Source organism: Cervus elaphus, chromosome 1 (genome assembly GCF_910594005.1).
Source record: "Cervus elaphus chromosome 1, mCerEla1.1, whole genome shotgun sequence".
Lineage (NCBI taxonomy): Eukaryota > Metazoa > Chordata > Mammalia > Artiodactyla > Cervidae > Cervus > Cervus elaphus.
Genome location: NC_057815.1, coordinates 59,321,896 through 59,345,943, shown reverse-complemented (window position 1 = coordinate 59,345,943; position 24,048 = coordinate 59,321,896). Strand labels below are relative to the sequence as shown.

General features: G+C 40.5%; 1 protein-coding gene across 1 annotated transcript; it reads left to right on the top strand.

Annotated features, from left to right (window-relative positions):
- Positions 1–4,583: 4,583 nt before the first annotated feature.
- On the top strand, positions 4,584–5,540 carry LOC122701866 (olfactory receptor 6-like). The gene is given in 1 exon segment (XM_043915273.1): positions 4,584–5,540. A coding segment is annotated over 1 exon segment (957 nt).
- Positions 5,541–24,048: the final 18,508 nt, after the last annotated feature.

Genomic DNA, 24,048 nt, shown 5'->3' with positions numbered 1-24,048 from the left:
AATTTTTACTATCTTTTAAAGAAAATCAAGAGGGTTCAGGCTAATGTTAGAGAATATGTAAATGGAACTCATTTTGTTTTCCATATGATGTCAGTGAGACAAGAGGTACTCTGTCAGAAACAAGGAGAAATACTGCATGACATCCCTTATATGCAGAATCTAAAAAAATGAATACAAATGAATATATTTACAAAGGAGAAACAGACTCACAGCAAACTTATGGTTACCAGAGGGGAATGATGTGGGGAAGGGATAGCTAGGGAGTTTGGGATGGACATGTACACATTGCTATATTTAAAATGGATAACCAACAGAACCTACTGTATACAGCACAGGGAACTCTGCTCAATGTTATGTGGCAGCCTGGATGGGAGGAGAGTTTAGGAGAGAATAGATACATCTACATGTATGACTGAGTCCCTTCACTGTCCACCTGAAACTTATCAGAACATTGTTAATTAGTTGCATTCAAATATAAAATAAAAAATTTTTAAAAAGAGGTACTCTGTCAGATGTGATAGGACTCAGTGTATCAGAAATGGGGAGAACTAGCAGAAAGGTATAGGAAACAGTGAGGAGTCACTGTATATAACCTCATCTTCCAGGCTTGTCTGAATCCATTTCTTTCTTCTAGGCTATCAATGACTTCTAGTCAAAATGCAAATCATCCCATCACCAGCGTTTTAATGCTTTATTCTGTGCCTTTGCATTTGCTTTTTGTTCTCTTTGGTATTTCTCCTTCCCTTCAAAACTCTATGATGTTTCATTTCAGTTAAAATGGCACTTTTTAATGACATCTTTCGGGGTTCTTTTAACAAAGAATTGTTCTGCCCTGGATTCCTAACACTCAGTATCCTATCACGATGTGTACTGCATTATACTCTGACTTTCTGACCCCTCTCTGTCTCCTTTACTAGACAGCTCCAATGTCTATTTATCTTGGTGTTCTCAGTGCATGGAACTACGTGACCCACAGTAGAGTTAAAGGTGTGGGGACTAGGGTGAGCAGATTGAGAAACTAAGTAACCTTTTTAAATGGGAAAAACCTGCATATAACCAGGGAGGTAGTAACAGTAGAAAGTAAAGGTAAGGAAAGAAAGGGCTTGATGGATGGTACAGTGTTCTGAAGCAGATACAAACACATGATCAGAAAAGAAGGATTATGTTTAGGAAGAAGAATAACTGATTGACCATTCTTAAAAGTTGTCAGAAATGACTCAGATAAGTACCTGCCAGAAGAGTTCTTAAAACATCAGTAAGATTAGGTCAGTCAACTGCTCAGAACTTTCCAAAGTGGCTCCAATCCACACACAGTAAAGGCCAACATGATTACAACTGCTTGAAAAGCCCATGGTGACCTGCTCATCATCACCTGTCCTTACTTCTCTGACTTCATTTTTCCCACTCACTCTACTCCAACCATACTAGATCTATTCTCTTTTTTGGAAAACTATTTCATCAGACAGTCAGATGACTGTTAGCAGATGACTGCTCAATGAGGCTTACCCTGACCATCCTGTATAAAACATGAACCTGCTACACTGCCACACACTTTTAATTTTACTTACTTTGCTGTGATTTTTCCAAGGAATGTGTCAACTCCTACATTTATATCCACATTTTATTTATTCAAAGTCTTGAGAAAAACTGTATTTACTGCCTGTATCCCTTCACTAGCATGTAACTTCTTAAGATTAGAAGTTTTTTGCCTTTTTTTTTGTGTGTGTGTGTGTTCAGTGAGCTGTTTCAAGCATCTAGAACAGTGCCTGGCAGGTAATAGATGCTCAGTGAATGTTTGTGTAAAGAATTTAATATACAAAAAGAGATAAGATTTCTGACAACAGCTTCCTGAAAAATGAGATGTAGAACAGATGGAGGGACCGGTCTTAGATAAGAATTAAGGAAAGAATGAACAGAGATGTCAGAGTTTAGCATAATGATTTGGAAGTGGAAAACTGAATAAGATATGCATTAATAGTCTTGTTAGTCTTTATAAGAGGAGAAATTGTCTGCTGAGAGTTGGAGGAGAGAGTGGAATGGCAGATTAGATATCAAAACCAAGAAATCTTTGGGAAATGTGGAGAGTGAATCAATTTAAAACATAGTGTAGAATACCAGCCATTGTCTGTGGTTCAGTTGAGCTACATGACTGTAAATTTATGTTGATATCATTTGTCCCTTTTTGTGATTTTTCTCCGGTAGGACTTACTTGCCCAGGTGCAGATAAAGCCTTATTGCTTTCTTTGAAGGCCACCACTGAAGGCAATGTTAAGATCTTCTTCCCAGGGGCTACCTATCTTACTTGTGACTGTAACACAGAGTACTGCAATGGCTTAAATTCTACCTTTTCATCTTCATACTTTCAAAATGCCATATGGGACCAAGTCGCCAATGAGCGTGATGTAGATCTTTATCTTATGTGTTTAGTCACTCAGTCTGTCTGACTTTTTGTGACCCATGGATTGTAACCATCAGGCATCTCTGTCTGTGGGATTTCCCAGGTAAGAATACTAGAGCGGGTAACCATTCCCTTCTCCAGGGGATCTTCCCCATCCAGGAATAAACCCTGGTCTCCTGCATTGCAGGCAGATTCTTTATCATCTGAGCTACCAAGGAAGCCTAGATCTTTATCTTAACCACTAACAATTCTATAAATTGTCTGCATCCATAATTTGTTGAATTTTTTAGCATTATAACCTTATTTTAAGGGAATCAAAGTTTGATAACTTGAAGTTTGCATCAGATTATAAAGTTAATAAGAGAGAAATCATGGACTAGAATTCAGGTCTTCCAATTATGTGTCCCACTTTCCAGCAGTTTCCTTAACGCTGTAGTACCTTCTGAATAGTGGGCTTTCTTTTGTCCATATTGAGTCTCTTGTTGTATTACTCTTTTGTGTTCTGTTATTCCTGAAATATCAGACACAAGTGAGTGTGCATTCACATGTAAAAATTCCTTCACGACCTTGTTCTATAATTGATAGGATTTAGGCTATGTGCTTCCATAAGGTTTCACTCTCTTAGGCAAATCGACCTCCCTGAAAGAGTTGTTAAGCTTAATTAAAGGATAATGCTTTTGAGTGGAGAAAGAAGTCAAATTTGAATCCATTTTATTGTAATTTTTCCAACACATATAAGCAACTACTTTATTAGAGACTTGGGCGGGGGGGGGGGGGGGGGCGGGTAGAGGGTTAGGCTACAAAGTACATATAAATCAGAAATAATTTCTAAATATTTGTGTCTGAGTGCTCAGTCACTCAGTCTGACTCTTTGCAGCTCCATGGACTGAGGCTACTAGGCTCCTCTGTCCATGGAATTTTCCAGGCAAGAATACTGGAGTGGGCTGCCATTTCCTACTCCAGGGGATCTTCCCAACCCAACAATCGAGCCTGCATCTCCTACATCTCCTGCTTAGGAAATTTCAAATCTTATTCTTCTTTCCATTTCCCTGATTTCTATTGGGCTTCTCAAAGAATATGTTTCTCTTTTAAGATTCATTTAATTTATAATCTCAACCCAATTTTTGTCTGTTCTTTTACTTCTGTCTCCTCTTATGAAGAAAGTATTTTTAAATTTCCTCAGATTATATATTGTGCCCTGGGAAGCCCAGGACCCTTTCAAGTTGTCAAATCTCCTGACTTCCCACTCCCAAGGCAGCTTCTTAAATGCAACTTGCCCTCAAGTAGTGTCCATAATAAGGAGTTTCAGAGTCAGGAAGTAGATAAAATTAGTCAAGTAGCACTTCTTCCAGAAGTATAAAATATTTGAGCCAGTCTTTGAAGAAGATGTAGATGAATTATACAGATTAATTTGAGATCAACTGTGAACTATTCTATAAATATATAACTAGTAGATATGTATATATAATATTACATATGTATAAATAAAACTATTATGTATAACTTTTACATATGTGATTATTAGCATTAGTGTTATTAGAAGTCATCTAAAACACTAAAATATATTTAATTATTCTAAGAGGGTAAACATTTCTTTATTCAATTTTTTTAAAGCTGTGGCCCTAAAAATCGGCAGTGAATTATTAAGTACTGTTGCCAGTGTCTTCAAAAGACATAGGGCATAGCTGAGGAGTAGACCAGAGTCAGCAATTCTTCTAGCCAGGAGGGTCTTTCCTAGTTGATATTCTGCTTCCATTTTCTCCAGACTTCAAACTTCCTCACTTCCTGGACAATCCTTGGCACTTTCTCTAATTGTGATGATTTCCTACCTTATAGCTAGCTGCCCCTGAAATCTGTGAATATGATGATAAGGAAAGGATTTTCTCCTAGTTCTACCTGGAGGCCTCTTCAGATCCAAAGGCCTGAACCCTGAATCTGACCTCATGATTCTACTTTGAGATTCTTAGCTTTGTGTCTATGTTCTATTTGTTTTCAGGTCCTGTTCTGACACTTGATTTTCTGGAGAAGATGCTGTGGCCTCTAGTGACCCAAATTATACCCCAGAACCAGACTATGATCCTAGGGTTATGTTTAATGTAGACTGAGGGCCCCTTGCTCCAATGTGAATTCACTCTTTAATCTGGTGCTGCCATCATTAAATCTTTTGTCTTTTGATGTCCTAATTATGTGGAAGGAAAATATCACTCATATTAGTGAATTTGTCCTGGTGGGCTTCCCTACTTACCCTTGGCTGCAAGTTCTGCTTTTCTTCCTCTTCCTCATCACCTACCTGTTTGTGCTGTTGGAGAATGTAGTCATCATCCTCACTGTATGGGTAACTGGATCCCTGCACAAGCCCATGTATTACTTTCTGGGCACCATGTCCTTTCTGGAGACCTGGTATATATCTGTCACAGTCCCCAAGATGCTGGCTGGATTCCTGCTTTGTCCCAATACCATCTCCTTCTTGGGATGCATGACCTAGCTCTATTTCTTCATGTCACTTGCCTGTACTGAGTGTGTGCTCTTGGCTGCCATGGCCTATGACCGTTATGTGGCTATATGTTGGCCTCTTCGCTATCCGGTTATGATGACCACAGAATTTTGTGTTCAGCTAACCATCAGTTCCTGGCTGAGCGGCTTTACTGTCTCCATGGCAAAAGTATACTTCATCTCCCAAGTTTCCTTCTGTGGTAATAATATCTTGAATCATTTTTTCTGTGATGTTTCCCCCATCCTCAAACTGGCCTGCATGGACTCATCTGTGGCAGAGATGGTAGACTTTGTGCTAGCCATCATCATCCTTGTGTTTCCTCTCTCAGCCACCGTCCTTTCCTATGCCTTCATTGTCTCTGCCATCCTGCACATTCCTTCAGCCACTGGGCAGCGGAAGGCCTTCTCTACCTGTGCTTCTCACCTTATAGTGGTAGTCATCTTCTACACAGCCGTGATCTTCATGTATGTCCGACCTCGGGCCATTGCTTCATTCAATTCTAACAAATTGATCTCAGCCATATATGCAGTCTTTACTCCCATGCTCAACCCTATCATCTACTGCCTGAGGAACAAGGAGGTCAAAAATGCCATCAGAAAAACCATGGCAAGTGGCCAAGCCCTTTTCTTGAGAGATTCTCTTTGCTGAAGAAATTCAGATTTCAGATTTTCTTCTTTTTTTCATCATCTGCAATGATAAACATACTGACTTAATACAATAATTAAGGAACAAGAGGCTATATATCAAAGAAAATTCCCTTTTCTTTCTTGTATTAATTCTTTCTTTTAGAAGGCAAAGAGTTAAATAATCAAAACTCTAAAACACATACATTAGTAAAATCATTATAAAATAATTCTATTTTTCAAGAAGATATTCAGAAATAGTTATACAAATAGTTTTTAGTTTCATTAATGACATTTTTCCAGTTTAATTTTGTTTTGTTTTAAAAGCTGTTTCGATCTTAGGAGGCACATACAAAAAGAAGTTCTGCAATAGTCAATGTAATGACCTGTTGCTTGCTTCCTAGTGGGTTAGGGAACTTGTTCCTTTTATAATCAATTGACCTTAATGATATCTCATTTAATTGCTTTTTAAAATCTATGAAAAAATGAGAAAGAAATACCTTTCAGATGCAAGACAGCGTGCAAAACCTACCATGGTAGAGAGAAAACAGGATTTTATATACATATCTATGTATACATACATATATATAATATCTTGGCCCATTTTATAATAAAACCCACTTATAAATGTATTACATGATATGTAATATATATTTTTATAATATAAAATACATACAATGTAAATTTTCCCACAAATGGGATATATTTATAAAATACATAATTTCACACTTTAGTTCTCTTCCTTTATTGGAACTTCTACATATATAATTTTGGGGGTGTTATAGTTGGGGGTTAGACTCAGAAAAACTAGAAGCAGTTCATTAAAGCCACCTAGTTTTCAGGTAAAGTAAGCATTGGCATTGACAAGAGCCATGAAACTGCTTTTGTTAGGTGGTACTTGGCCTGGATGTATAAGATTTTTCCAAGTTTCCCAGAACATCTCCCTTCTAAATATTTTTTTAACTTTTGTAATGGTGGAAGCAATATGCTAAGAAGTATTACATGCTTTCATTCAGCTATTATAAAATGATAGAGGAAAGATGGATTCTGTCTGGCTTATCAAACATATTGGATGAGTGAATTAACAAAATATGTTCTCCCAAGAGTTTAAGGATGGCAGGCATGTCATTTCACCCTAACAACTTGGAAGCCACATTTCATAAGTTTTAATTGGATTGTTAATTTATATACTACATTCGTTTTGTTTTGACTTTTGTATTAAGTTTTTATATAAGATCAGATGAGGGGCTTTCCTGTTGTCTCAGTAGTAAGGAATCCGCCTGCTAAGGCAGGAGACACAGGTTTGATCCCTGATCCAGGAAGGTCCCACATGCTGTGAAGCAACTAGGCTTATGAGACACAACTATTCAGCCTGTGCTCTAGAGCCTGGGAGCTACAACTACTGAGCCCACCCACAACAGCTACTGAAGCCCACTTCAATAGAGCCCAGTCCTCTGCAACAGAAGAAGCCACAGCAATGAGAAGCCCACCTACTGCAACTAGAGAAAGCCCAGGCAGCAATGAAGAACCAGCACAGCCAAAAATAAACAAATTTAAGAAAAAATATCAGATAAGGTTGTTTTAATTTTGTTTTATAAACTGTGGTAGTTTTCAACTTATCTAAACTTGATATATTTTCCTAGCCCTCATGATTTTTAGCCTAACCACTGTATAATTTCTAATAATATCACTCATAGCTCAGTCGGTAAAGCATTTGCTTGCAATGCAGGAGACATGGATTCGATTCCCAACTCAGGAAGAATTCCTCGGAGAAAGAAATGGCAACCCACCCCAGTATTCTTGCCTGGGAAGTCCCATGGACAGAGGAGCCTGACACTCTGAAATCCATGGGATCGCAAGAGTCGGACATGACTGAGAGACTTAACTACCATCACTACCACTTTTCTTTAGTCAAAAGGTAGTGGCATGGCTTATGGCCCTCATATAAGCACTAAAAACAATATAAGATACTTTATCTTGAATCATATAATTCCTTATCCAAGTGTTAGACTTTTCAGTCTTTTTGTCAAAAGATAGCAGTATATATTTATGCTTGAAAACCTATATTAATCATTATCATACAATTAATATTATTTTGAAATCTCCCACGCTTCTCTGTTAGCTCAGAGGGTAAAAAATCTGCCTGCAATGCAGGAGACCTGAGTTTGATTCCTGGGTCATGAAGATCCCCTGGAAAAGGGAATGGCAATCCATGCCAGTATTCTTCCCTAGAGAATTCCATGGACAGACCACAGGGTTGAAAAGTGTCAGACATGACTGATCAACTAACACTTTCTTTCTGCTTTGAAATCTCATGAGATTGTTTTTTATTCTAAAAACATTTTCATTTTAATTAAGCAGTTGTAGAATTATTTATTATTATAACCTCAGCCATTATCTATATTTATAAACTGACGTTCCTTTTCTGGTTTAGACCACCTAATTTAAAAATTTTCTGTATAGCCATTAGGTCATGTGTTATACAAATCCTCTGTGTCCTTACTTGTGTTCTATTTTACTTGATGAATTGTATTTCCAAGGGAGGTATCTTATTGTACATACAACAGTACATTTTTCTCTCTCCTTTGTTATTTTTTGCTTTTAATATTTATTTTACTTTAACATTTTTAATATTTTATTTTTAAATGTTTAAATCATACAGAAAAGTAGAGAAAATAGTATAACTGAAAACTTTGTCCACAATTCAGGTTTCCTAAATTAATGATTAAAGTCTGTACATACTACTAGGTGAAGTAAGTCAGACAGAGGAGAAAGAGTCTATGACATCCCTTATATGTGGACTCTAAAAAGAAATGATACAAATGATCCTTACTTACAAAACAAAGAGATTCACAGACTTAGAAAATGAACTTATGGTCACCAGGGGAAGGAATAGTTAGGGAGTTTGGAAGGTTATGTACACACTGACCATTAGGAATGGTTTAAAATGGATAATCAACAAGGACTTATTGTATAGCACATGGAACTCTACTCAATGTTATGTGGCAGCCTGGATGGGAGGGGGGTTTGGGGGAGAATGGATACATGTATATGGATGGTTAAGTCCCTTCGCTGTTCACTTGAAACTATCACAACATTGTTAATCAGCTATACCCCGATACAAAATAAAAAATTTTTAAAAAAGGAAAAAAGTTGTACATGGATTTTATAATTATATTGCCTGTTTAATATTGTACTCCAATTATAATTATGCTACTATATTCAAAATCAGAAGAGTGGTTTTCAAGAAGGAAAGATGGAATGACTTGTAGCTGACTAGAAATCTTCAGAGAAGGATGGAAATAGGTAAAGGTTTTCCTGGACAACCATCAGACAGTGAACCAGAAAAAGTAAGATAGATTGTCAAAACTGATGGTAGCAGGAAGTTTTCCAGGTAACTAAATTGGTAAAATTTCCCCTTTGTTACAGGAAAAAAATGTATTGACTGTATAAGTAAGGGTTCAATCAGATAAAGCAGACCCAGTAGGAGATATGTATTAAAAGATTTATTACATGGAACTAACTTATGAAACTGTGGGAGTTGGCGACACAAATTTGAAATTCAGAGGGCAGGCTGTCAGGAAGGGAAGCCTGGAACTCTTGGGCATGAGATTAAGCTACTTCTCACAGGTGAAATTTCTTGCCCTCAGTTCTCCTCTTAAGGCCCTTCACTTGACTGAACAAAGTTCCTCTAAATTATGTAGAATAATCTTGTCTAGTGAACTGAACATGGACTTGAATCACCTCTAATAAAATACCTTCACAGTCACACCTGGATTAGTGTTTGATTGAAAAACTGGGAAATAAAGCCTAGCCAAGTTGATATATAAAACTGGTCACCATGGTCTTCCCTTGTCAACTTAGAGCTCACATTTATCTCCTTAAATCATGCAATCTCCAAAATAAAGACAATAACAAGGTCATTCTTCCACCTAACACAATACAAATATCCTGTGTAAAACCAAAACTATGCTAATCCTTTCTCCAGAAGCTGCAAAGTCCTTGGGGATGTTCATCCTTTTCCCTTGATATTTGTAACTTAAACACTGTGGTATAAATTTAATTTATTAATATATTTTATGCTAAATGATATATATATATATATGGGTATACATATATTTATAACAAAATAAATATTTATAATATTAAACTATCACAAATTTTATTTCATGTCTGCAACTGGTCACATGGTCTTTACTAATGTTTGTAATTGTCTTTAACAACCCATTCCATAGTCTCTTTGCTCTCAAAAAATACCTCAGCTGTCCATTGTTCTTTGCCTAGGATGGTGACTGAAACCTTCATTCCTGAAGGGTCTGGGCTATTAGAAATCCTGCCTGAGCCAAGTTGTTGTAATTTTCCATTAACTTTAATCATGGTGCTAAGAGATTCCCTAAGGGATTTCCTGTATCCCAGTCATACTCTTCCCAGTAAGATCAGTGAATGCCATGAGTATGGACACATTGCTGTATTTCATTTTCTGTGAAACACATGTTGTTTACTGATCAGAAGCAATGCACTGTGGAAAAACTACAAGAATGGATAAATCATTCTTTAAATCCACAGATGGTAGCTTTGACAGAAGTACTGCATTTAGGGGAGGCAATACTATGTCAAAAGTTAGTGTCTATTCCAGGAAGAACATAGTGTTGCCCCTTCCATGTTGGAAGTGGTCCAATGTAACTAGTCATCATCAGGTAATTGGCAGGAAATGGTGCCATATTAGGGACTCAATGTTGGTCTCTACTGCTGACAGATTGGACACTAGCTCTAGCCAGGTCATCCTTAGCAAATATACGTCAATGATTCTGAGCCCATGCATAAATTCCACCCCTGCCACCATGGTCATTTCACTTATGAGCCCACTGGGAAATGACAAAAGTGGCTGGGGAAAAAGACTATTTTTTATCCATAGAACAAGTCATCCTATCCACTCATTAAAGCAATAATTTTTTGATGAGGTCAACTTTTGGTGAGTATTCACATGGAACACAAAATATCTTAGTGATTTTTTTTCCCATTCAGTTCAATTCAGTTCAGTCCCTCAGTCATATCTGACTCTTTGCGACCCCACGGACTGCAGCACACCAGGCCTCCCTGTCCATCACCAAATCCCGGAGCTTACTCAAACTCATGTCCATCAAGTCAGTGATGCCATCCAACCATCTCACCCTCTGTCGTCCCCTTCTCCTCCTGCCTTCAATCGTGCCCAACATCAGGGTCTTTTCCAATGAGTCAGTTCTTTGCATCAGGTGCCCAAAGTACTGGAGCATTTCAGCTTCAGCATCAGTCCTTCCAATGAATATTCAGGACTGATTTCCTTTAGGTTGACTGGTTTGATCTCCTTGTAGTCCAAGGGGCTCTCAAGAGTCTTCTCCAACACCACAGTTCAAAAGCATCAATTCTTTGGTGCTCAGCTTTCTTTATAATCCAACTCTCACATCCATACATGACTACTGGAGAAACCATAGCTTTAATTAGATGGGACCTTTGTTGGCAAAGTAATGTCTCTGTTTTTAATATGCTGTCTAGGTTGGTCATAGTTTTTCTTCCAAGGAGCAAGCATCTTTTAATTTCATGGCTCCATTCAGAGAAGTATAATCACATTTCCTCTTCCCTGACTTCCTTGTCTCTAATTTTTGAATCATGCTCCTTGTAAATCCTGGACCATCCGGAAAAACCATTGATTAAGTATATAGATTTATACTTTTGATCATTTCTCTTACTAGGCAAAATTGACAAACAGGTGTCCTGGTCAAGGTTCTGTCCAATGGGACAAATTACCTTTACTATGGTCCTTCAGGTATATACTGGAAAGGGGCTGTGCTGTTGTAGCTGTCCACTTTAGGGCAGCTCCTTCATATTGTGCAGAATCATCTGTAAACCATGTCCAGGTTTTCCCTTCCTCAGTCAACTAGCTGGTCACAGAGAATTCTCCAAGATGCTGTATGTGTGGCCTTGGAGATAGAAGGTAATTTAGCAAGAATAAGAGCCATGGGCATTTGGGCCACTTCCCCATGCAACTTATGTCTTCATGGCCTGTTCAAGTCCTACCTCATACATACCACTTCCATTCTATAATGGGGCACTACTGTCCACCCTATAGCTTGGTGGGTCAGATAACATCCAATTTATAATGGCAGCCAGGTCCTTCATGGTTTATGGTTAAGTGTTCATTGTCTGACAAAGCCCAATAGTAAGCTAAAAGCTGTTTCTCAAAAGGAGAGTAGTTATTCACAGAGATGTCAGGGATTTGCTCCCAAATCCTAAGTGTTTGTTCTGTGATTTCATATAAAAGGGTTTCCTAAAGGCTCTAAACAGCATCCCTTCCAACACCACTGTATCTGTTGGATCATATGGCCCATAAGACAGAGAATCTTAGACCTGTTGCAGAGCCTTTTGTTATTCGGGACCCTGCTTTTTGAGTCATTTGGTAGATGAGCTGGAATAGCTCACCCACGTGAAGAATATTGCCTTCACAACCAAAGCAGCATACTAGATATTACGCCTCATTTTTCCTTTACCTTACAAAGGATATCTCGACACACCCCTCACTGTAGTGGTGGCCTTCCCAGCCTGAACCCGGAGGTGTGATGCGCCCTTCCCGCCCTGGCGCCGGCTTGTGCTCCGTTGAGGCAGTGGCCTCTCTGTCGCACCTCTCTGCTGGCAGCCCTCACTGAGCCTAACCTGTCAGGCCACTGCTCCCGTCACTCACCCACTGCGCAAGCAGGCAGGCAGGGCTCCGCTCCGGGAGCGTCAGTTCCAGGGCCACCTCGGCACTCATGAGGCTGGCTGCTGGGGCCAGCAGCAGGCTGAGCCCACAGTGCCTGTTGCCTCTCACAGTGATCATGATTGCCTGACGTGTCAGCCATCTTTATGTGGCCACCATGTTGTCTGCAGCCTGCACGCCTCGCCACCAAGGGCTGGAGGACGACACTGCTGGAGCAACCTGGTACTTTGGACTTGCCGGCTTTCTGGAGTCGCACCTTTCTGCTCTGGGTGCAGTGGCAGTAAGGGAGGCACCAGCTATTTGCCGGCACTCAGCGACGCAGTGAGCCGTCACCGCAGTGAGCCCCTCCCCCAAGCAGGCGACTGTTAGTGACTAACGGTCGACTAGCTGCCCTTATTGGCCCTGCTCAGCCGTTGGTCAGTGCCAAAATGGGCCCCTCCCCCTCTTGTTTATAAAAGGAGCCCCAATTCGGACTGAGGGAAAATGTTCTTTTGAGACTGCTAGTCTGCCCTCTGGGTCTTCCCAGGTGGTGCAATGATAAAGAATCCTCCTGGAATGTAGGAAACACAGATTTGATCCCTGGGTTGGGAAGATCAGATCCCCTGGAGAAGGAAATGGCAGCCCATTCCAGTATTCTTGCCTGAAAAATTCCCAAGGACAGCGAAGCCTGGCGGGCTATTGCCCATGGGGTCGCAAAGAGTCAGACACAACTGAACACACAGTCTGCCATTTGCTCAGTCTGCTAACTTCTGATTAAAGTTGTTACTCCTTGTTTAAACAACTCATCTCTCAATTTGTTGGTCTGTCATGGGGCAAGCAGAACAAGCTTGGGCTCGGTAACAACACCGCTAAACACCTAGAAATTTCACTTCAGTGGAAGGTATTTGAATTTTTGTCACATTTACCTACAATCATCTGATAGGTAAATGTCTCGTTGAAATGTCTAGAGTAATTGCTGCTTCCTAGTGTTGTTGTTCAGTCATGTCCAACTCTTTGCCACTCCATGGACTGCAGCATGTCAGGTTTCCCTGTCCTTCATTATCTCCTGGAGTTTGCTCAAATTTATGTCCATTGAGCTGGTGATGCTATCTAACCATCTCATCTTCTTCCACCCCCTTCTCCATTTGCCTTCAACCTTTCCCAACATCAAGGTTTTTTCCAATGAATCCACTCTTTGCATCAGGTGGCCAAAGTACTGGAGCCTCCTTCAGCTTCAGCATCACTCTTTCCAATGAATATTCAGGGTTGACTTCCTTTAGGGTTGGTCTGATCTTGCTCTCCAAGGGACTCTCAAAAATCTTTTTCAGCACCACAATTCAAAAGCATAAATTCCTCGGCACTCAGCCTTCTTTGCGGTTTGCCTCTCACATCCATACATGACTATTGGAAAAACCATAGCTTTGACTATAAGGATCTTTGTTGGCAAACTGATGTCTTTGCTTTTCAATACATTGTCTAGGTTTGTCATAGCTTTTCTTCCAAGGAGCAAGCATCTTTTAGTTTCATGGCTGTAGTACCATTTGCAGTGATTTGGGAGCCCAAGAAAATAAAATCTGTTACTGCTTCTACTTTTTCTCCTTCTATTTACCATAAAGTTATGGGACCAGATGGCATGATCTTAGTGTTTTGAATGCTGAGTTTTAAACCAGCTTTTTCACTCTCCTCTTTCACCCTCATCAAGAGGCTTGTTAGTTCCTCTTCACTTTCTGCCATTAAAGCAGTATCATCTGCATATCTGAGATCATCAATTTTTCTCCTGGCAATCTTGATTGCAGCTTTGATTTATCCAGCCATGCATTTTGCGTGATGTGCTCTGTATATATGTTAAATAAATAGGGTGACAGTATACAGCCTTGTTGTACTCCTTTCCCAATTTGCAACTAGTCAGTTTTTCCAGGTAAGCTTCTAACTGTTGCTTCTTGATTCGCATATAGGTTTCTCAGGAGACAGGTAAGGTGGTCTGGTATTCCATCTCTTTAAGAATTTTCCACAGTTTGCTGTGATCCACATGGTCAAAGGCATTAGGGAAGTCAACGAAGCAGATGTTTTTCTCCCTTGCTTTCTCCATGATTCAACGAATGTTGGCAATTTGATCTCTGGTTCCTTTGACTCTTCAAAACCAGCTTGTACATCTGGAAGTTCTCAGTTCACATGGTGTTGTTAAAGGATTTTGAGCATAGCTTAAAGGATTTTGAGCGTAACCTTACTAGCATGAGAAATGAGAGCAATTGTCCAGTAGTTGGACTGCAAGGAGATCAAACCAGTCAGTCCTAAAGGAAATCAGTCCTGAATATTTATTGGAAGGACTGACGCTGAAGCTGAAGCTCCAATACTTTGGCCACCTAATGCAAAGAACTGACTCTTTGGAAAACACCTTTTTGCTGGGAAAGATTGAAGGCAGGAGGAGAAGGGGATGACAGAGGGTGAGATGGTTGGATGGCATCACCAACTCAATAGACATGAATTTGAGCAAGCTCCAGGAAGTAACAATGATCAGGGAAGCCTGGCATGCTGCACTCCCTATGGTCGCAAAGAGTTAGACATGACTGAGCGACTGAACTGAACTTAACTGTCCAGGAGTTTGAACATTCTTTGGCATTACCTTTCTTTGGGATTAGAATGAAAATTGACCTTTTTCCAGTCGTGTGGCCACTGCTGAGTTTTCCAAATTTGCTGACATATTGAGTGCAGCATTTTTACAGCATCATCTTTCAGGATTTGAAATAGCTTAGCTGGAATTCCATCACCTCCACTAGCTTTTTTTGTAGTAAAGCTGCCTAAGGCCCACTTGACCTCACCATTCCGTGATAAGAAAAAACAATAAGCATAATATCTTTGTAATAGAGCAAGCCAAATGCAGCTCTTTGCATGAGGCCATTGCTGTGCATTATTCCTCCCCTCTTCCCCTACAGTGTTACCAGGTAACAGTTGCCATGGGACTGGTAGTGAGAGGGTAACAGGCAGGAAGGTCAGGGGCCTCTAGTTTACTGACTCTGTTAGTTTTCTGAATGTTGAGTTTTAAACCAACATTTTTACTCTCTTCTTTCACTTTCATCAAGAGGCTCTTTAGTTCTTCTTCACTTTCTGCCACAAGGGTGGTGTCATCTGCGTATCTGAGGCTATTGATATTTCTCCTGGCAATCTTGATTCCAGCTTGTGCTTCATCTAGCCCAACATTTCTCATGATGTACTCTGCATAAAAGTTAAATAGGCAGGGTGACGATATACAGCCTTGTCATGTTCCTTTCCCCATTTGGAACCAGTCTGTTGTTCCATGTCCAGTTCTAGTTGTTGCTTCCTGACCTGCATACAGATTTCTCAAGAGGCAGGTTACGTGGTCTGCTATTCCCATCTCTTTCATAATTTTCCACAGTTTCTTGTGATCCACACAGTCAAAGGCTTTGACGTAGTCAATAAAGCAAAAGCAGATGCTTTTCTGAAACTCTCTTGCTTATTCGGTGATCCAGCAGATGTTGGCAATTTGATATCTGGTTCCTCTGCCTTTTTAAAATCCAGCTTGAACATCTTTAGGTTCACAGTTCACGTACTGTTGGAGCCTTATGGACATTTTGATTAGCTTTTAACTTGGTTTAATGACTATTTTATCTTACATCTGTAACTGTAAAATGGGGTTTGTTTCTAACCGTCTGAAACTTTTAGTTACAAATGGTTGCTTAAACTCCTGTGACTAGGACAGCTTCCTCCAATTACTACTTAGGGCCCCTGCATTGGAGACCTTCAATATGAGGGTTAGGAGAATATGTTGCCTCACCAATTTAGGGACGATGCCCCTTATCAGCTCAGAAGCAGTTACAGAATGAGAATGATGCCCCTTTCCCTAGGCAACATAATTCTCCTAAAAGAAAAGGGGGGAATGAAAGGGTAACAGGCAGGAAGGCCAGGGGTCTCCAAACAGAGAAAATAGGCTGCAAGAGTTAAACACTTCTGTCTCTCCCTTAAGTGGCAGGAGGAAACAAACTCTCCAAGGAAAAGTTTTTCTTAAGCTATGTTAATGAAACTATGTGTTTGCTTTGGAATTTGCCTTTCTTCAAAATGGGTCCACCGAAGACTAACTTTTTTTCTTTTCTCAAACCTTGGGCTGGTAATAGCTCAACAAACCAGTATTCATATCAATTGTTTCATGGCTGGGGGATGACACGCCTCTTGCCATCCTATCTCAAAAATGCATTTTGTGGGAGCGAGGCCTGGTGAAACTCCCTCAGCCTTGAGGTGTCTCTCTTATCTAATTAATAACTTTCTAACACACATAAAACAACTTGCTAGGACTAGCACAGGGGGCACCCTCCATCCCCCTTCTGATGTCTATGTCAGAAGCTTTCCTGTTCCTTTTTCACTTTAATAAAACTCAGCTACACAAAAGCTCTTGAGTAACCAAGCCTGGTCTCTAGTCCCGAAGCTGAATCTTCTTCTTTGGAGACCATGAATCCAACACTGTTCACCGTAAGCTGTCTGTAGCTGTCATTCTTGGCCATTGGTCAGCACCATTTGGGCCCCGCCCATAAGCAACCAACCATTAATGAGCCATGTTAGTGAGGAATTCAGCCAAAGGTCCAGTGGGAGTGGTGGTTGTCAGTTGAAGAGTGAGGTAAAAGGGGGATCCTGGCCTTCTCACTAGGGTCTTCCAGCTCGCCTAGCCTTGGGCCAATGAGCGAGTTGAGAGGCCACAGAACGAGGCTGGGGGCTATGTCCTGCAGGTCTCCAGAGCCCTCATCAAGACTACCCACTGGCTTGGCCCAGGCCTTGAGGTAGCAGTAAGCTTCTCCCCCATCCTTGTTTCTGTGACCTAATAGCAGTGGCAGTCTGCCTGGGTTCACAGTCTACGGGACCTGGCTGACCCCCACTCCCATCCCACTGTTTGAGAAGCCTGAGAGCCAGTTGAGTCCTGGGTGCCTGGCTCCCTCAGTTATGACAGCTGGGCAGGGTCTGGGGACCTGGCCCTGAGGAAGCTACCAGCTGAGATCTGCCTTCTCTTAGCCAGGACCAGGACCTTGGCAGGGGAGAGTTGTGCCTTGGCACCTTGCTTTTCTTGTCAGACCAGAAAATGACATTTGTTTGGTAGAGATTTACTCTAATGTCGTTAGCTGACCATGACTTAACCTTAAGAACAAAGGATTTGAATCAAGAAGTTATTTTCTAAGAACATCATCCACTAACCATCAGTCTCTGTGAGTCAGACTGCTATGCTTACTGCTTTCACTCCTCCACCCATTACAGCAGCAACATTCAACTTATCTTTGATGATTAAAATATGATGATGGCCATGCCACATGAGATCCCATTATTCCATTGCATTTAGAGATCCCAGTTCAGTGGTAGCCGCCCCCACTATAATTTCTGACCCACACAGAAGAGCAACCACAGGGCCCTTAAAGGATGCTGGGTCTTCTCTCATAAATTTGTTTCTCACAGTCATAGTGAAAGATATATTCTCCCAGAGTGGGTGAGCAGGTCTTATTTGATAAACCCATTCCAACAGATTCTCTCCCAAAGCTTTTGGACAACTTACTCTATAGTATATAAATGTAAATCTTAAAATTTAAATTCTATTTACTGTAGTAGACCTCCCTTGGGCTCCTGTTTTAGCCAGCCAACTAAACGATCTGTAGAGCCTTTTCTAACCTCTTGAGCTGAAACACTGAATCTAAGGTCTCTACTTAGTGGGCCATATCAATAAGTTTAGCCTGATCCAAATTTATTTTCCTCCCACCATAATTCCATACCCATGAGCTCCATCCCCACACTTATTTCCCAGATTTCTGTCTGTATACATCAGAAAAATCACGCTGTTCCTTTGATGTATGAGAACTCTCACTCTTTGAGTTTGCTGGAACTTGAGTTTACTTACAAGTTTGGAAGCAAAGAGGGAAGGTGAGAGTGGCCCCTGAGGAGAATCTGCAGTGTCTTAATGGCAACAACCTCAGGGGCGTTTATTACACATTTCTAAGGCAAATAAGGGCCAAACTCTCATGAAACAGCTTATTATTGGTCAAAAAATTAGCAGAACAATGTCTTCAGAGTCATGGGAAGCTATTTGTCGCTAGTCCAATTGTCAGGTTCCCATTCTTCCCTAATCAATACCCTCACTTTAGAAGAAGACATCCTGGAAATTTAGGAATTCAATTTGCATTATAATTCAGCTACTAACAGACTGAGACTGTGGGTTTGGTTTTGAGAAAGCTTAGTTAGAGGTTTGTTTAGGGCCATATAAGGAGAATAACATCTCTACCCTTTTCCTCACACTTGAGAGTCATTTATGCAAGATCTGTAGGTCTTCTGACTCAGCAAACATCCACTCTTTGAACAAGAAATCCTCTCCTCTTCTTGGAGATAATTATGAATTCCCTGCTCTCTAATACCCTGCCCAGGGAGCAGAAGGAAATATGGAGTGATGACTTATAGATCCCACTTTACCTTAAGAAAAAGATGACTAAATCATGTTAATACAGACCACTAACATGTGTGTGTGTGTTTCTAGGAAGAGCCTGGTGATGTGCTATTGTGAAATCTACAGAAATCCACCTCCTTCACAAGCTAGACTGTCTAGGATCTTCTGTATTAAGATGTGAGCTTTGACTACAGTTTTCAATATCTTCCCCACAACCATATAAGGAGGACAGAAACTACATATTTTCCACAGTGGGGTCACTGAGCCTGGCACCATAGCTGGCACAAAGTAGAAATTAAACAGCATTTGATGAATTCATAAAGAATCTCGGCATCAGAGAAAACATTCAATGGACTAAAATAAAGGCCACCACCACTAAGCTCTAATCACCTGACTTAACTGAGCAGCAGCAAACTCACAAAACTGACACTTAAAGATACACACGTCCTTTCTCTGAATACATCCAGGATTATATCACTTAACAACTCTTCCACTGCCACCCCTCTGACCCAAGTCATTGGCTCCTCTCTGGGTCATTGCAACAGGTTCCTAATCAGTCTGCTTGCTTCTCTTCTGGTCCTTGTAAAGTCTTTAACAGATTAACAAAACAAAATCTTTAACAAAGTGACAATTCCTCTTAAGCAAAATTCAAATTATTTCAATTTCCTATTCAAAGACCTACAATAGTTCCCTGATTCACTTAGAACAAAAGTTGAAACCTTCACAGTAGTTCTATATGGTTACTCCGCTTCCTCTCTGACCTCATCTCCTACTCCATCCAACCCAGCTTGCTCACTCCAGTCCAGCTCCTTTGGTCTCCTTGTTTGCCTACCTCAGCTTGACCTCAGAACCTTTTCAGTGGCTCTTCTCTCTGTCTAAAATGATCTTCACATTTTTGCTCAAAGGACATTTTCTCAGTAAGCTCTGCTCTAACCCTTCTATTTAAAGTTAACAATTTCTTCCCACATTCTCTGTTCCTCTTACATTTTTTTTAGCTCCAAAGCACTTGAAAACTCCTAATATACAATGTAACACTTATGATATTTTATTTCTTGTTCTCTACCACCTAGAAGGTAACATCCCTAGGAAAGGATGGTTGGTTATTTTTTTCTATATTATTGCTATATAATGTTGTGTTCAATGCACAGTTGAAGTTAATACAAATTGAATGAGAAAAAAAGATGGAATAATGGGAGGAAAACAAAGCATGCAAAGTTAGGGTTACATATTGAATGAGAGGAAAAAAAAAAAGAACTATGTAGGGAAAATAAAGCAGGATACATTGTGTGCTTTAGTCTTAATTAATTTGCTCTGAGATACTCACTTGTGCTCAGTGCAACAGTTCCCTCCAGAGGAAAGACTGAGATAGAGTCCTGCTTTCACAGCTCTCCTGAGACCTCATTGGGTCTTCTCAAATCCCTGTGAATTTGGCAGAGATGCACAGTACTAGCCCAAGGCCTGGTCATTAGGTGTGAACTCAGGGATTGTAAATAGCAGCCCCCCCTCCATGTTTCTTCTACTGGGGTGCAGAACTCATTTATTGAGAGATAAAAGAAGAGTTAAGAGGTCAGGTGTCACATCCAGGAGACTTATTAAAAGTCCTGTCTCCCAGCACTTCCAGGAAGGGATCAGTTCAGCTGGGGAGAGAGTTCCTTTTAAACAGAGCTTCTGAGTAGAGGGACAAAGTCATTGTCATCATATAGGGAGGCAGAAGAGCCACCCCCAAGGACAGGCCCTGTCTCACGGTGACCCCTGGGAAAGTGAGGCCAGGCTTTGCAGGCCTTCCTTTGGGTCCTCTTCCTGGATCATCTGCACTGGTTTTCCTTTATTTAGTTTTTCCTCCAGAGCCAAGTAGGAGTGAAACTGTTTTAAAAGTTAAGCATTTACCTTAGTTAGACAATTGCTTAATGGCTAGGAAAACTCCTTCACAAGGTGACTGGGTCAGAGACACAGCCTGTCTTAACCCTTCTCATAAGAGAGGGGACAGGCTGTTTCAGGTTCCTATGAGACTCTTCTCTCTGAAGTGTAGGTCATTCAAAGACCAGGTGGCCCATCCCAGGGAGGCCCTGCAAAGCCAAGTGGGTGGGAACACCCTGACCCACTGATCCCACATACCTCCTCACAGCTGGTCCCCTTCATGCACTGGTACAAAATCTACTTTATTTACTCACCAATTTCTAGTTGCACTTCTTCACTCTCCAAACAAGATACACAACCAACAGTGAAGTTGACCAGCAGTATCTCCTATCTATCAGAGGTAAGGATTTTATCTCTGTTTGGGGGGTATGATGAGCTTTCTGTAAGTGAATGATCAGGAAATGGGAGCAGGACCCTAGTTAGGAAATGTAGATGGTTAGGAAATGTTATTTGTTCCCTAGGTCTTGGACATGTCATTAATGTTGGTCCCATTTATTCAACAAATAATCATCAAGGATATTCTCTAATTGAGGGGCTGTGCTGTATACTGAGCAAACACTGTGAATAAGACATAATCCTTATGCTTAAAGATTAGCATTAAAATATTTGACTGCAATAGTCTGGGAAGCAACTTACTCTGAGAGAAGCAAGGCAAACTTCTGGGAGGTAGTAACAGAGATGTTCTGAAGTACCAGGAAGTTTTAACTGAGAAAAAGGATTAGAGCATGAGGAATGGGAAAGGGGAAAGAAATGGCACTTTCTAGGAAGAGGAGCTGCAAGTGCAAAAGCCTAGAGGCAAGAGGAAACACAATTTCCTGGAGAATTTCAACTGAATCAACATGGAGGGATTTGGGGTCCAGACAGGGACAGAGGAGGGTGCAAAGGCTAGGAACCACAGGCAGAAATGAGGCAGGGGAGGTCAGCTGGCCAGATGATGAACTGATTTGGAGGGCAATCGGTAAAGTATGTTAATAGCTAAAAGGGAGGCACAACTTAAACGTCCACTGACAGATGAATGGCTAAAGAAAATGTGATATAAATATAATGGAATTTTATTCAAATATTAAGAGAAAGAAATCTGGTCCTGTGCTACATGTAAGAAATTGGAATATACTGTGTTAAGTGAAGTCAGCCACAGAAGTCTAAATACTACATGATTCCTCTTATGTCATCTAAAGTAGTCAAATTGTAGCAGAAAGAATGGTGGCTTCCAGGGGCTGCTGGGATGTGGAAAAGAAGAGCTGCTGTTGAGTGAGTATAAAGTCTCAGTCATGCCAAACGGGAAAGTTCAGGAGACCTAGTGTACAACAGTGTGCTTATAGGTGACTGTACTGGACACTTAGAGCTTTACAAGAGCAGATCACATGTTGTTTGTTTTTACCACCAATAAAAAAAAAGAGAGTAATTGAACAAAAATCTCTGTAAACTGGTTTCTATATAGTGCTCATACTTTACATTTATTGAGAATCCAACATTCAGAAAACTAAGATCATGGCATCTGGTCCCATCACTTCATGGCAAATAGATGGGGAAACAGTTTTTTGGTTTTTTTGGGGGGGTTTATTTTGGGGGGCTGACTTTATTTTTGGGGGCTCCAAAATCACTGCAGATGGTTACTGCAGCCATGGAATTAAAAGATGCTTACTGCTTGGAAAGAAAGTTATGACCAACCTAAACACCATATTAAAAAGCAGAGACATTACTTTGCCAACAAAGGTCCATCTAGTCAAGGCTATGGTTTTTCCAGTGGGTCATGTATGGATGTGAGAGCTAGACTATAAAGAAAGTCGGGAGCCGAAGAATTGATGCTTTTGAACTGTGGTATTGGAGAAGACTCTTGAGAGTCCCTTGGACTGCAAGGAGATTCAACCAGTCCATCCTGAAGGATATCAGTCCTGGGTGTTCATTGGAAGGACTGATGTTGAAGCTGAAACTCCAATACTTTGGCCACCTGATGCGAAGAGCTGACTCATTTGAAAAGACCCTGATGCTGGGAAAGATTGAAGCCAAGAGGAGAAGGGGATGACAGAGGATAAGATGGTTGGACGGTATCACCGACTCAATGGACATAAGTTTGGGTAAACTCAGGGAGTTGGTGATAGGGAGGCCTGGTGTGCTGCAGTCTATGTGGTTGCAAAGAGTCAGACACAACGGAGCAACTGAACTGAGCTGAACTCTGTGACTATAGCCATAAAAATATGTTAAAATATGACATATAAAATAGTTATGAAAATTAAAAAATCACGAGGCCACTGAAATAGTTACAAAGAGCTAAGATCACTCCTACTTTACAAGTGAGAAAAATGTGACAGCTACATGTTAAAATAAGATCATGTGATCAGTAGGAAAGATATAACTCAAGCCAGGGAGTTTGACCTTGCCTTGTGTTTTATTCACAATGTCTGAGACAAGTCAAAATATTAGGTATAAATCATTATCACAAAATATCAACAAAAAGAGGGTGAGTGCTAAATTGGTGGTTGTAAGAAGGACACCATGATGAAGAATCAGCAAACTATGCACTTTGCAAGAGAAAACAGTCCTTGAATTCCAAGCTTTCACATAAAGTCCTATCTGTTCTATTCACTTACTCACTCTGAGAAAAATAGATTCTTCATTCTCATGAAAGTTTCTAGTCCCTTAAACATACTCAATTCTTCTATTTATCACCTACCAAACTAGCTCCTCATGACTGAATTCCATCTCAAGAATCGTATCAGCCACCAATTGTTAATTCTACTTCCAATATGAATCTTGACTCTATCATATCTGTGCCATTTCCCTGGTCCATCTTACCTAGATGACCACAGTCACCTCTGCACATATCTCCCTGGGTCTGTTCTTGCCCATCTTCTACTTGTACTCCTCCATGGGACTATCAGAGTTATCTTTTAAAAGTATGTATCACTCTTGTGTATACAGACTAAAGACACCCCTTATATGTGGAATCTAAAAAGAAATTATATAAATGAACTTATAAAATAGAAACAGACTCATGGACTTAGAGAATGAGCTTATGGTTGCCAGGGGAAGGGAGGGGGGAAAGGATAGTTTGGAAGTTTGGGACAGGCATGTAAACATGTTTACATATGGCTGAATCCCTTCATTATTTACCTGAAATTATCACAACTTTGTTAATTGGCTATACCCCAATACAAAATAAAACTTAAAAAAAAAAACAAAAAACAGCTCTCAATTAGAGTCTATATGGGATTCCATGGAGACTCAGTGGTAAGGAATCGGCCTGCAATGCAGGAGAGGTGGGTTTGATCCCTGGGTCAGAAAGATCCCCTGGAGAAGGAAATAGCAACCCACCCCAGTATTCTTGCCTAGGAAACCCCATGGACAGGGAGCCCGGCAGGCTACAGCCCATGGGGTCACAAAAGAGACAGACATGACTCAGTTAACAAACAACAACAACAGTAGTCCATATTCCCTGAAAGGCCAAACAGGACTTGGAACCTGTTTCTCTCTCCAAGT